This window comes from Pelophylax lessonae, assembly GCF_965119305.1.
Source record: "Pelophylax lessonae genome assembly, chromosome: 10".
NCBI lineage: Eukaryota > Metazoa > Chordata > Amphibia > Anura > Ranidae > Pelophylax > Pelophylax lessonae.
Genome location: NC_138777.1, coordinates 92,376,648 through 92,391,919, shown reverse-complemented (window position 1 = coordinate 92,391,919; position 15,272 = coordinate 92,376,648). Strand labels below are relative to the sequence as shown.

The following is a 15,272-nucleotide window of genomic DNA, read 5'->3' as shown; positions in this document are numbered from 1 at the left end:
TATAGCACATGGCGATTTTAAAATGTATAAGCGGCGACTGTCACGGGGGTTATTAAAAATAAAAATGCCCAGGACTCCACTTTAAGAGCTCATGTATACATAGGGCTGGACTTAAACAGGAAGTTTGCCAGAGGCAGTCAACAGCCACCTATATTTCATATTGCTGAAAGTAAATCAATACTTTTGTGTACTAAAATGGTTCAAGACTGCAGTTCTGCCTACCAGTGCAATACAGCCAAGTGCTCATTGTTGTACAAAAGGAATGGGATTAACCTCCATCTTTGCTACAGCACAAGTCCTTAGTCTCTTCCTGATTGTTGGTTTAAGTGACTTGTCTGTTTAAACAAATGAAAATATTAAGCATAATGGATTTCTACAGATGGTAACTGGAGTTTCTGGTCTAAATGCTGTGGTTATTGCTAACTAGATTCGTTAATCCATACTTGCATTAACCGGCAGCTTTCCTAGTTAAAGCGGGGTTCCGGAATTTATTTTATTTTTTTAAAACGCAGTGACAGTCGCAGCTTATATATTTAAAATCGCCATGTGCTGTATATTATAAAGTTACCGGTCTTTGTACACGTCTTAGGACTTCTGATTCAGCAAGCAGCCATCCTGATTGTGGGCGTCTGAAGCCTGCTGGGACTCCCAGCATGCACCTCCCGATCTCACACATGTGCAGTGGCAACTAATTACAGTGTTTTGGGGGATGCCCATCGACTCCTGGGATTGATGACACTGCTATCCAAAGGGACAAAAGGGTAAAAATGTACTTTGCCGCGGATTGAAAAAAAAAAATAAAAAACTATCCAAAAACGAATAGAGATGCGATTGGCAACAATTGCAGCCAGTGATGTAAATTAGTGTAAAACTCCACTTTAAAATTGCACATACATTAATCCAACCCTGTAATCTTTAAAACATCATTAAAAGCATTTTTTAAAATGGAAGCAGTGTGTCTAAGTACACGAATTTGACCTGGTGTCAGCCTTTTGCAATTGCTGTATAACAGAGCTGGAGTGTGAGAGGAAGAAGCAGCACAAGGAGCCAATTAGTTCATGTGCTGAGACGAAGCATGCAGATAAAGAAAGCAGAGCGAGAGAAATTAATTCATGACTGGGCCAAGTCCAAGTTTGACCTTGGCTTTGGGGAATTATGCTGAATAATGCCATATAATAAACTGAGGACATCGAATAGAGAAAAGAAAAAAGTACTGTGGGGTAAATCTCTCAAATAAAGCTGGTTGAGTTATTTATTCTTTTGATAGACTATTCATTTTATCTTATTTTTGGTTTGAGTTGTTGCTTTAATGCTATAAAAATCCTCATGGTAGCTTATGGGGCTTCGTAAACTGTTTTGCACAATTCCTCATAACTAAAATAATTGCGCATGTGGGCCATTTTTGCACACGCAAAAACAAACATTATAGAGTAAGACCTTGGATTGCGAGCATAATTAGTTCCGGAAACGTGCAAATCCAAAGCACTCTTCTAGTAAAGCGAAATTCCCCATAGGAAATAATGGAAACTCATTATTCGTTCCACAACCATTTATTCATAAGTCATTCAATTTATAGTCCATATAAAAAGATTTTATCAATGGGATAGGTTATGCAACCATAAAATGTCCATTTACGAATAGTAGCCTCCCCAAAGGGAATTAGAAGCAAAATCCAGCAGGAACTATGGAATATAAGAGAGAAGAGAGGTGCCTCTAAGTCTAGCAATATGGTGACATATAATGAAGGTTCAACATTTAGCAACTCACATGGTTGATGATTAAAACAGGCACATCTAAATATGCAAGCTCCTGGGGTAAAGCTATTCACAGACCATCCGGGGTAAAGCTGTTCACATAGACCATCCTTTGCACCCCTGGCTCTCACCGCTGTCAGTTTGGTATCGGAAAGACTACCCTGCAGTACAGCGATCTGAAAGCAAGAATTGAAGCGCAGTGTGGAAGGGATGATGTCGATGGTGGTGCAGAGGAAGGTTTATGTGGACAGCTTTACCCCAAATGCCTGCATACTTAGATGTGCCTGTTTTAATCAACAACCATGTGTGTTGCTAAATATTGTACATTATATGTACAATATTGTTCATTAAATGTAACCATATTCCTACACAGAGTCGGTTCACACTGGGGCGACACGACTCTGTACTACTTCGGGGGTGACTTGTGCATTACCATGCACCACGACTTCGGAGCGACTTTTATGGACTTCACATAATGGAAGTCTATGCAAGTCGCTCCGAGGTCGCCCCGAAGTAGTACAGGACCCTTTTTCTAAGTCAGAGCGACTTGTGTCGCTCCTATTAGAACGGGTCCTGTAGCGGTCAATGGACCGCGAGGGAGCGCGACTTGTTAGGCTGACAAGTCGCCTGACAAGTCGCGCTAGTGTGGACCGGCTCTTAGAGGCGCCCCTCTTCTCTTTTATACTGTGTGACACGATGCTACTTGTTTATCAAGACATCGCTTGTTTATCAAGTTTTGCAAAGCGCTCTCAAACCAAGTTGCTCTCAATCCAAGGTTTTACTGTAAAACAAACCAAAAAGCAGATCCCCTGGAGCTTGGGACTTTAATTGGCAATGACCAGGACTTCAGTAATATGTTTTTTCAAAGATTTATTGTACAAAAATACATAAAATGTCAAACACAAATACATGTAGAGGAGAACATCAACATTTAAAAAACATTACTGTTTAGTACCGTTTATTGATTGTAATGTCTTTATATCCTTAGTCTGAGAGTTGCTTCCGTTGGACCACTGAGAAAGGCGACTGACCGAAACGCGTCTGATCCCTCCTCGGACATCTCCGTCACTCCTAGCTTCTGAGACGTAACCTTAGGCCACTTGTTTGTTTTTTAAATGTTGATGTTCACCTCTACATGTATTTGTGGTTGACATTTTATGTATTTGTACAATAAATTTTTGAAAAAACATATTACTCAAGTCCTGGTCATTGCCAATTAAAGTCCCAAGCTCCAGGGGATGTGCTTTTTGGTCTATATTTAGGGATGCCGGCAATTTCCAGGAGTACTATTGATTCCGAACTACCTCTCTCCCTACTGTAAAACAAAAGTTAGGCAGGCAACTCTCTCAAGCCAGAAGAGCAAGTTAGTTTTTTCAGGCTAAATTTGAGGTCTTTGTGGGCTGGTTAGGCTTAGCCAGTAAAAAAGTTGACTACGCTTTTCTCAGCTTGGGTACAGCTTCATTTAAGGAAATGTGTAACAAGAAACGTATGCAATGTCTGCCAATCTCCTCCTGAAATGACAAGTTTCCTACCTGTCTTTGGCTGCAACAATTTTCGTTCATTGACAGGGAACAGATTTGCAGGAAATTTTTTCTAGAACACCCTATCAGCACACCTGTGTGCAAACATTTTCAAAATCTAATCACCCATGGCAGCACCCATATTTTTCTCACAGTTCTATAAGTTGCCAGTTGTGCAGGTAACTAAATGCCAAGGTTACATTTTACTTTCAGTCTACTCCCTACTGTAGGATATCGAAAAGAATATAGTCCAATATCTGTAAGGACTGCACATCCTAAAATAAAAAGGTATAGGTAGCTATCCTTCAACATGTTTGGCAGGCCAGCCTGGTTATATGGCAGTCAGTTGATTTCCAGATTTTGTCATAAAAACACAATTAAAATCGGAGTAAAACATACCCATGCAGAAGGCAACTGAAGTGTTTTTCCTTTATGAAAAATCATTGCAAGACCCTGACATAGTTCTGCTACTATAGTGTCTACCATCTTTAATAACTGATACTTCATCAATGGCACGTGGCAACTGTATATTGTTTTGAGGCATTTGCCCCCATACATTGCAACTATTGACATAGGAGTTCTGTTTTGGAGCACTAGCTGAGCACAGAAGAGTGAAAAGTATACTAAACTGACATACAAATTAGGAGAAGTATTACCGTTATGAACACTTCGGTTATTTAAAATTCTGTTATCTGCCACCTAGTGAAATGTATATGTAAATGATATACAGTAAACCCCCGCTCCATCGTGGTTCAGTTTTTGCGGTCCCGGTATATTGCGTTTTTTTTTGTAATGTTATTTTACTATATAAATCATTAAAAATAAAATATTTTTGTGTTTTCCATAGCTCTTGCTATGTCTTTCAGTATCTTATGTGTTTAAATGTGTTTCTATTGTTTTAAAAGTGTGTTTAAAGACCTTAAAATGCTTTTACACGTACAGTGACAGTAAAAAAAAAAACATGCCTACAATGCATTTTAATAGGGTTTTTCTATTTTCGCTTTTCACTTTTCGCGGCTGGGTCCGAAACGTAACCACCGCAATGGAGGGGGGTTTACTGTATTCCTTTTTTGTCATAGGTCTAAAGAGTTACATGACATGCCCTTTAGTCCAACATTCTATTAAGGAACACAGGTTTCTTTGTGCTATAAGTGGGCTAGGCTTCAGAACTAGCAACTTACAAGCTTTTATAAAATCACTTCTAAAATCGTGCTTTCCTGCTCTAATCTGACTTATGCTGACTCATAAACAAGTCTATAATCTACACAAGAGTCTTTTCAACAAGCTGTCATCCTCCCTTTGCCATTTTACTTCAAAGGAAGTATTCAGAATTACAAACCTTTGGTTCCTTGGCCATTTAGAGAAAAAAAAAAAACCCTCATTTTATAAAAATATATCGAAGATAATTTTTTTTTTAATATGTATATTCTGCACTGCATGTTTACACTAACAGCAATTAGACATTGCAAACAGTAAAACATGAGTGATTCTGGCACCTACATATGGCAATCTGACAAGGCCATAAAAAGCTTTAGATGTGGTACTTCAACTTGTATACATCAGAAGTACAGCCCTGACATAAAATGCTGAATTATTAAAGTACTGTACTTAAATGGAATTAACAAATGTAATCTGAGTACACATAAACAGAAAAAGAGACTGTGTGTTAAGAGATAAAACACATGCTTCCCTGAACCGAAATTAAACTTATTCTGAAATACTGTTCTAGAGACACAATGTCACTTCATTGGTAATTAGAAATGTTAAGGTTACAGCATATACATGCATTAAAAGTAAAAATGCTACCTAAACAAATTCCAAGATGTCTTCATCAAACATTAGCTACAAATACTGGACATGACTGTCACCTGACCGCAGCCTGTAAGCAAACGTTCTCAGCAGCAGTGAGCATGCTCCAGAGGATATATTATACTCTCCAAGAGTGCACAGTTCTGCCAAGGCACCCATCTCCCAGAAGACTTGTAAAGCTGCAAGCACCAGTGTTAATTAGGTCCAGTTTATATCCAAGGTCTGTACATTGTAAATCTTTTTGATGATTCTGTACACTATTCTGTACTCCTCCTCCTGAACCTTTCTGCTGCCTTTGATACGGTTGACCGTCCCCTCCTCAAAAAACTCCCATGCCTTTGGTCTCCGTGACTGTACTCTTCACTGGTTATCTTCCTACTTATCCAACCGCACCTTTAGCGTTACTTACAATTCTACTTCCTCCTCTCCTCTTTCCTTCTCTGTGGGGTCCCGCAAGGCTCTATTCTTGGACCCCTCCTATTTTCAATCTACACCTCCTCTCTGGGTCATGCCAAGGTCCTAGGTGTTGTCCTGGACTCTGAACTCTCCTTCAAGCCCCACATCCAATCGCTGTCCAAATCTTGCCGCCTCAACCTCCGCAACATACACCCCTTTCTAACCAAAGACACAACAAAGCTTCTAGTTCACTCCCTGGTCATCTCGCGCCTCGACTACTGCAATACCCTTCTCATTGGCTTACCTCTACACGGGCTATCCCCCCTTCAATCCATCATGAATGCTGCTGCCAGACTCATCCACCTTACCAATCGCTCAGTGTCCGCTGCTCCTCTCTTTCAAGCCCTCCACTTGCTTCCGCACACACAACTAATTAAATTCAAAATACTAACAACATCTTACAAAGCCATCCATAGCTTAGCCCCCAGCTACATCACTAGCCTAGTCTCAAAATACCAACCTAATCGCTCTCTTCGTTCCTCTCAAAACCTCCTGCTCTCTAGCTCCCTTATCACCTCCTCCCATGCTCGCCTCCAGGACTTTACCAGAGCCTCTCCAATCCTATGGAACTCCTTACCCTTATCTGTCCGATTATCACCTACTCTATTAGCTTTTAGGCGATCGCTGAAAACCCTCCTCTTCAGAGAAGCCTATTCTACCCACACCTAACAACTCTACCTCCATTTTCTCCATGAGCCCATCCCCCACGGTTATTGCCTTTTTTTTCACTTGACCCTCCCTTCTAGATTGTAAGCTCTAAGGAGCAGGGTCCTGTAATTCCTCATTTATTGAATTGTACTGTAACTTTGTCTTCCCTCACATTGTAAAGTGCTGCGCAAACTGTTGGCGCTGTATAAATCCTGAATAATAATAATAACGATGACAGCGAGGAAGCGCTTATGTAAAATTTTACTTCCACAGGGCACCTGTCCCCCAGTTTAACCTAATATTGGCTGCCATTTTATTAGCAACACATGGAAATTGATGTGTTGTACACGAGGTGACTGTACAAAATCACCCATATAATATAGCTTTAATGTTTTAACACAAAGCGACTGTTCAAGAATGTGTTTGCTGTCTATACCCCCCTCGGCAGCCAAAGGGAAAGGATTATAAATCCCATAGTTGGCTACAGTGGCGGCTGGTGAAGTTTAAAGATGGTGGGGCACCAGACCCCACCCTTCCTTTTGGACCCCCTCCACTTCTGATAATCCCCACGCCTTATAGACTCCCCCCCCACTCTGTCCCCCCGTTTTCTACTTGCTTCCACTCAGTGTATAGCAGGGGTCTTCAAACTATGGCACCTCCAGTTTTTCAGGAACTATAATTCCCATCATGCCTTGTCATGTCTGTGAACAATGCCTCATGGGATGTGTAGTTCCGCAACAGCTGGAGGGCCGTAGTTTGAGGATCCCTGGTGTATAGAATAGTCCATACTATACACTATAGTATATACACACTATACTATATGAGGCTCTCTCTCCATTACTGAAGGACGTTCAACATACATGATTGATACCAACAGGAATCCCCAGGAGCTGGGCTCTGCTGCCTGATCCCCGCAAACTGGCCAGCGCTATGCTCTGCTCAGTCTGCTGCTCTCAGTCTCTGTCTCCTCTATGCTCTCTTCTGTCTGCTTTGCACAAAAGATGGATGGCCAGGGGTGAAGAGTGATGACTGGAGAGGGAGAGACCAGGTGTCGGAGAGCGACTTGTGGAGGGTGAGGGGGATATGGCTGGGCAGCAAGCCAGGCTGTGCAATTGCAGGCAGGGAAGATCTTGGCAACCCCCCCAGGGAGGGACCAAATAGACTAGGCGGGCCAGGTCTGGTATTTCGGCCGGCCCTAACAAGTTCCTATTAACTGAATGGAATACTGGCAAGCAGCCAGTAACGGTGGAGAATTCATTTTACAGTGTTCTAGATACAACTTAGAAATGATTTTTCGGATGGACATCCTGTTGCTAGGCAGATTAGACTTTTTTTTTCTACTCTACCTAGCAAGTAGCAACAGCAGCACAGGCACAGCTAGAAAGAAACTCAAAATAAAAAATTATAGTTTATTTTTTATATTTTTTTATTTCTATTTGTTTACTTATTTTTCTACAATTTTTTTTTATTTGCAACAAAGCTGCAGGATCCTAGGGATATTTTTTCAAATATTGCAACTACAGTATAACCCATTACTAAACTACATGACAACATTATCAAAGAACAGAACATAGCAGCTTTAGAAAGGAAGTAGGGGAGTATTTGTAATAGCATACTTCTCTAACTGTAAAAGAAGAGCTGCAATTTATGCAATATTTAGCCCACAGAGCATCTTGAAAAAAAATGACTTCAAATGTATACAAACTCCACTAAGAGCCGGTTCACACTGCCGCGACCTCTAAGTCGCCTCATAAGGGGCGACTTGTTAGCGCGACTTTGCGTGTAATTAGCGCGACTTGTATGATAGACGACTTTGTACAACTTTGTATTTGGCCAATCAGAATATGATGGTTCTGGGTCATGCTCAATCACACAAAAAAAAAGTTCTTAAAAATTGTCGTTTTTGATAGAGAGCCAATTATTGGAAAAAAAAAAAAAAAAAAAAAAAAAAAAAAAGATTTCTTTGGATTTAGTGTCTGGTGGGTCTAAAAAGTGTACCTGTGAAGTTTCAGCTCTGTAGCATGTCCAGAACCAGAAAAAAAAGGCAAGGTGGAGAGAAGCCACTACCCTGCTCTATTAATAATTATAAGACAAATTATCTTTTATTCTTGTTCAGGACCATTTTAATGTTAAGTCGGATCACAAGTCGCTTCAAATAAGATAAGGAGGCGACTCCCATTGAAGTCTATGGGACAAGTCAGATCACAAGTCGCCTCAAAGTAGTACAGGCCCCATTCCAGAAGTCGGAGCAACTTCAGTAGTGCCAATTAAGACGGCCCTCATTGATTAACATTGCTTTTGCCATGTCAAGCGACTTGGGGTTACTTGTTGGCACACAAGTCGCCTCACAAGTCGCGGCAGTATGAATGGGCTCTTAAAAGCCAAAAAAAACAAAAAACAAACAATGCACTGACCTAGTGCAATACAATTACAAAAAAATAAATAAAAACAAAATCATAACATAAATAGTGCATGTCCGTGGTCCAAAGTAGTAATCCTCTGTGTGAAATCTAGGAATCCACTCCCTATGGCCTTTAAAGGAGAAGTTAACTTTTTGGGAAAAAATAATATAAACGTACATTTTTTTGCAAGTAAAAACATTTGCATTTATTTTTTTTTTTAGAGCCTGTAAAGCATTGCACCATCAGATCGCTGGTGCCATTCCGGTCTCCTGCAGATCCGACTGTATCCGTACAGCCAAGCAAGCAGGACAGGAAGCATGAATTGACTGCCACAGCGTTCCACAGCGCCGTGGTAGCTCATTAAAAACTAAAAATGCCGACAGCCGCAAAGGCTGCCTGGACCTTGTTCAATGCACCTAGCCCTGTCAATCAGTGACGCAGCCAGGAAGCAGGGTCCTGCTCGGTCACATTTCTTTATAATACTGACAGCTAGCGGTGAGGGAGAAGAACCCGGCTAGCTGTCACAGAGGGGATCAGGGAGGTGCGGGGGCCGGTCCGTTCATAACAAGTTACACCCTGTAACGTAACATGTTAAGAAAGGTGAACTTATTCTTTAATCTAAATGTACATCCAAGGATATCAGTATTCTTGTTCACCTATGAGCGGTGTGAATTTCAGGTCAGATTTCACCACCAATTTCCAAAGCAGCTGTTCAAGGCATGTTGAGGGCTCACTCATCCCTCCCCCCTTCCTGGCCTGCCATGCTGCATGCTTGAATATGGGTCTGGTATGGATTATGATAGGACCTCATGCCATTCTGGGGTTTTTGCATGGGATTCTCCCCTCAAAATCTAAGGGTTTGGTATCGTTTTGGGGGAGGGGGGCCACGCCAGTTTATTTTTTGGGTGTGTTCAACACTGACCTGTGCAATTCGGAAGCGGTCCCATAGAAGGCAATAAGCCTGGAATTCGCATCTGAACCACACCACTCAGAAAAAGGCACAGGGCTCTTTGAATTCGCACTGAAATTGCACTGGTTCTGCACTGCAGATATGTGATCCAGCTCCATAGAAAGCTGGTTTGGTCGTGCAAATCAGATGCGGTTCAAAACGCATGCAATTCGCATATATGTGAACTGAGACTGAATGTGCATGTAGGTTTGGCAGATGTTATTCAGCCAAACCTACAAGAGCTGCAAAACCAGTGTGATGTGCTATGCTTAAAGTGAATTCCTCATGGACCAAACGTAACTGCAAGTCAGACATTTTTCCACCTTTCCTAGCTCTCCCTTTTCTTGTTCATAACTGAACATTGCTCTGTCATATAGCTTAATTTGTTGTAATATATCATTTTATAGCTTATAAAACACTAAGAGTTCAGGTTAAGCAGTTAGCCAGCCTATATACACAAACCATTTGATGTTATTTATATTAAAGTTCACTTTCTGGCTAAGCCCAAGTAGAAGTAGTAGAACTGGGGCAGACAATGTCACGGATGTTGGAAGTTTTGAGAAATCTCTACCAGTCTCTGACTGAGTTTGGGATCCATTCACCTGCAAAGCTGCCTCATTCCACAAAATCTGAACGCTTTGAAGTAGGCTTAATAGTGCCATTGGATGAACTGTTGAGCCAGGCACAAGAGCAGAAAAAGTGATGCTCAGAGTACTTCAGCCTAGAGAAAAATGAGGACTGGGTGCAGGAAAGTAAAAAGTGTCACCTACTCAACTGTTGCAGCAGTGCTCAGTCATCAATGATTTTCCTACACTGAATTATTGATGATTCATCACTATGAAAAAGGATTTTCTGCATGGCATGGAGTCCCTGGCACCTGCCAGATTGGCTCTCTCCAATCACCAGCCTTGCATGAGTATGCCTTTGTTGCGTGTGTCTGATTTTTTTTTTTTTTTTTATAATTTGCAGATCATCAATATTACCTCAGCTCGTTTCAGCATCTCCCATTTGTGCAGGATTTTCATGGCATAGATCTTTCCATTGCCTTTCATTTTCACCACAGCCACCTGGTAAGAGACAAGGAAGAACCAAATCATTTAGAATAGTAATAAGATTAAGAAATGGAAGCAAATAAGCAAAATAAAGAATGCTATATATATATATACATATACATACACACACACACATACATATATATATATATATTATATATATATATATATATATTATATATATATATATATATATATATATATATATATATATATATATATATATATATATATATATATATATATATATATATATATATATATATATATATATACACATACACATACACACAAACACTGTACAAATTGTGCATAAAAACAGAATGCAATGATGTGGAAAGTTTCAAATTTCAATATTTTATTCAGAATACAACATAGATGACATATCAAATGTTTAAACTGAGAAAATGTATAATTTTAAAAGGGAAAAATAAGTTGATTTTAAATTTCATGGCATCAACACATCTCAAAAAAGTTGGGACAAGGCCATGTTTACCACTGTGTGGTATCCCCTCTTATGTTTAGAACAGTCTGCAAACGTTTAGTCTTGCAACCAGACAAGTTGCTGAAGTTTAGGAATAGGAATGTTGTCCCATTCTTGTCTAATACAGGCTTTTTGTTGCAGGCTGGCCATTTCAATCACCTGGATCCTTCTTCTACGCAGCCATGATGTGGTAATTGATGCAGTATGTGGTCTGGCATTGTCATGTTGGAAAATGCAAGGTCTTCCCTGAAAGAGACGTCGTCTGGATGGGAGCATATGTTGTTCTAGAACTTGGGATATACCTTTCAGCATTGATGGTGCCTTTCCAGCTGTGTAAGCTGCCCATGCCACACGCACTCATGCAACCCCATACCATCAGAGATGCAGGCTTCTGAACTGAGCGCTGATAACAACGTGGGTTGTCCTTGTCCTCTGTAGTCCGGATGACATGGCATCCCAGTTTTCCAAAAAGAACTTCAAATTTTGATTTGTCTGACCACAGAACAGTTTTCTACTTTGCCACAGTCCATTTTAAATGAGCCTTGGCCCAGAGAAAAAGCCTGCGCTTCTGGATCATGTTTAGATATGGCTTCTTTTTTGGCCTATAGAGTTTTAGCCGGCAACGGCGAATGGCACGGTGGATTGTGTTCACCGACAATATTTTCTGGAAGTATTCCTGAGCCCATGTTGTTATTTCCATTACAGTAGCATTCCTGTATGTGATGCAGTGCCGTCTAAAGGGCCCGAAGATCACGGGCATCCAGTATGGTTTTCCGGCCTTGACCCTTACACACAGAGATTGTTCCAGATTCTCTGAATCTTTGGATGATATTATGCACTGTAGATGATGATAATTTCAAACTCTTTGCAATTTTTCTCTGAGAAACTCCTTTCTGATATTGCTGCCCTATTTTTCACCGCAGCATTGAGGGAATTGGTGATTCTCTGCCCATCTTGCCAATTGACCTAATAAGTTGCAAATTGGTCCTCCAGCTGTTCCTTATATGTACATTTAAACTTTTCTGGCCTCTTATTGCTACCTGTCCCAACTTTTTTGGAATGTGTAGCTCTCATGAAATCCAAAATGAGCCAATATTTGGCATGACATTTCAAAAAGTCTCACTTTCAACATTTGATATGTTATCTATATTATATTGTGAATAAAATATAAGTTTATGAGATTTGTAAATTAGTCTATTCCTTTTTTTACTCCAAATTTGTACAGTGTCCCAACTTTTTTGGAATTGGGTTTGTAGATATAGATATGCATACATATATGTAGATATAGATATATAGATATGCATAATGCACACAAGACCTGGATTACCCTAAACAATATTCTATTTGCGATTTTGGGTCATTGGCAACAAAAGTACATCCTATACAGGTCTGTAAAACTAAACCTTTCTTCTTTTACATCACACAATTCATCATTCTCTTGCCATTTTCACCATTAGTACTTCACTTTTTTTTTTTTTTTAACCTCAGCAGTGTTTTAGCGCCAAAGAGAAAATCTATGCCTTTGTATGTGGTCATTCTTTAGAACTTCTGGTGGTGGTGTTAGTGGTTTCATTTTTGGTGATACCTCACATTGTGCCTTCTCTATGCTATCTTATAGTTGTTCAGTATTAAAAGTTCTATGGAATGGTGTTTGAGATGTAATAAACATTTATTAAACAGAAGAGGAGAACTGGCACAAAGAAGACTAAAGATCCATGACTAGTGGTAAAAAAAAAATTGAAAAATCAGTACTCTAAGAAAAAGACATTGCTTTACATACATTTAGGAATAATCATATTTTTGATAGAATAAAAAAGTGGGAACAGGCTCAATTACAATTTAGAATTGGGAACTCAAACTGCCATATTTGGGATGTCAAAGTGGCTTTTAGCTTACAATATAACCCAGAACGTGTGCTGTACAGTTATAACATTTGCAAGTTTCATTATTTAGTTCAAATAGTGCATAAAAATAACTGAGAGGGCAATAATTAGCACAATTTCACTTGCTCCCATATAGCATACCCAGTATACGATTGAGTGTGTGGGCCCATGCCACTGCAATGACCACTGCTGCCACCACCAATGCCACTGTGACATAGGCTTTAAAAAGCAAACTTACCTCCCCAAATGCTCCTCTTCCAATTACTTTTAAGATCTCAAAATCTTCTCTTTTAAGCCTCATCTGCTTGACTTTTGAAGCAAATGGTTCAGCTGACGAGAGAAAAGAAAAGTTAGTTAGTCTTCTGCATATCCGTTTTCTAACAAATTCTCGGTTTCTTCCATTTCTTCCAGTTACCAACAGAGTTCCAGTTTGTAGTGCCATGTACATAACAAGCACAGCCTTCCTACTCTAATACAATCTATACACATGGACAAAAAACAAACCACAAACTGCCCAATCTCCAAGACTGCAGAGAATAAATAAATGCAAGGAGTTTTCTCTCAATTTGAAAGACTATTTCCTTTTCTCCAATCTTTACAATAAGATATCACTAACTGATGTGATGGTTATTGTTTCTTCATTGTGCTCATTACTGCACATTCCATAGCCCACACACTCCACAGTAATTCCAAGCAACATTTAAATCTGTCCCCACATTTGAAGTAATCACAAAGGGCACTGCAAATGTAAGGAAAACTTGCTCAGACATAACGTCATGGTAAATTCGGCAATGTGTTAAAACAAATCTTTATATAAAAACATAATACATATTTATAGTGTAATTCTATTAAGACTAAGCAACTCCTACAACATTAAGCCAAGATGGTTACCAAAAAGGTGTAATGTATATCAGCGCAACTAAATAAATATAAAAGTATCAAACAATATTAAAGTATCAAAAAATCTAAAAATATTGTGGCTGCAATATCAAAGTGGTGAATCACTACACATAAAATCAATAAAATAATTAAAGTGATATCGCGCTACAATAAACTGCTAGTAACAAAAAATTGCTGTTCTATTCAAACAGCAAAAATGCTGTGGAGTGCAAATAACAAAAATTGCTGTGCTGTGCAAAGGTGCAATAATAAAGGGTTGTAGAAATTATTGAATATATCAACAAATCAATCAACAAAAAACATATGTGTCCATATGATTCCTTCACATAAACACTGAAATAACATGTAAAAATCAGCTTAATCGCATCAATTGAAAAGATAAATGAAAAGTTCAAGGTGCTAGTCCATTAAAGTGATTCCAAGTGAATATATATATATATATATATATATATATATATATATATATATATATATATATATATATATATATACATACATATACACACACACATATACATATACACACACACAAAATCTGCATAGTTGGGTCACCCTGGCATGGCAGAGTCAGGTCACCCTGACATGGCAGCTGCATGACCCCACTCGCCATGTCAGGGTGACCGGAGGTTAGGGTGACCTGACTCTGCCGTGCCAGGGTGACTCAACTATGCAGATTTTGGGTTAGGGGTGTATTATATACACACACACACACATATATATATATACACACACACATACATACAAATGCAAAGGACTGAAAAACATATTTCTGTTGCATTGTGGGTATTTGGGAGGGTCTACAGATGCGTTTTGCAAAATAAATGTGGACTAATAAAAAGAGTTTAGATTTCCAAGTGACCATTATAAAGTGCTCCAACTCATACTAGACAAGTAAACCTAACTTCAATATTTGGCACTTTCATCCCCGTCCTGCCCAGGACAATTTTCAGCTTTCAGCGCTGTCACACTCTGAATGACAATTGCGCGGTCATGTAACAATGTACTCATATGACAATTTGTACTCATATGACAATTTTTTCATTTTTTTGAAACAGACAGAGCTTTCTTTTGGTAGTATTTAATCACCACTGGGTTGTTTTTTTTTTTTTTTTTTTTTTTTTTTTAAACTTTTTCCTAAACAAATTGAAGGAAGACCAAAAATAAAAATAAAATTGAATTTTTGACTTCCTGTAAAATCCAATTCTCTGATGATCATTGATGGACACAGCTCCTAATCTTCTTAACCATTGGGTTATACTGCCCCCTACAGGAGTAGGACACTAGGCAGAAAAAAGTCTGGCTACGCCTATGGGCAGTACCAGGGGGTAAATTCCCTCTCTGCACTATAGGTACTGAGTTTTTTTTTCAAGCAGTGTCAGAAGGCCCCATGCACACAGCTGCTTTTAGGAGCGTCA

The 15,272-nt window shown here is 39.4% G+C and overlaps 1 protein-coding gene across 1 annotated transcript in view; it reads right to left on the bottom strand.

The window, feature by feature from the left end:
- Positions 1-15,272, bottom strand: part of CDC42BPG (CDC42 binding protein kinase gamma) — a 261,194-nt gene that overhangs the window by 168,986 nt on the left and 76,936 nt on the right. The window contains exons 2-3 of the mRNA XM_082270319.1: positions 13,196-13,287; positions 10,522-10,605 (exon numbers count right to left, since the gene is read on the bottom strand). Coding sequence (XP_082126445.1) covers positions 10,522-10,605; positions 13,196-13,287 — 176 coding nt within the window. The remainder of the gene's footprint in view (positions 1-10,521; positions 10,606-13,195; positions 13,288-15,272) is intronic.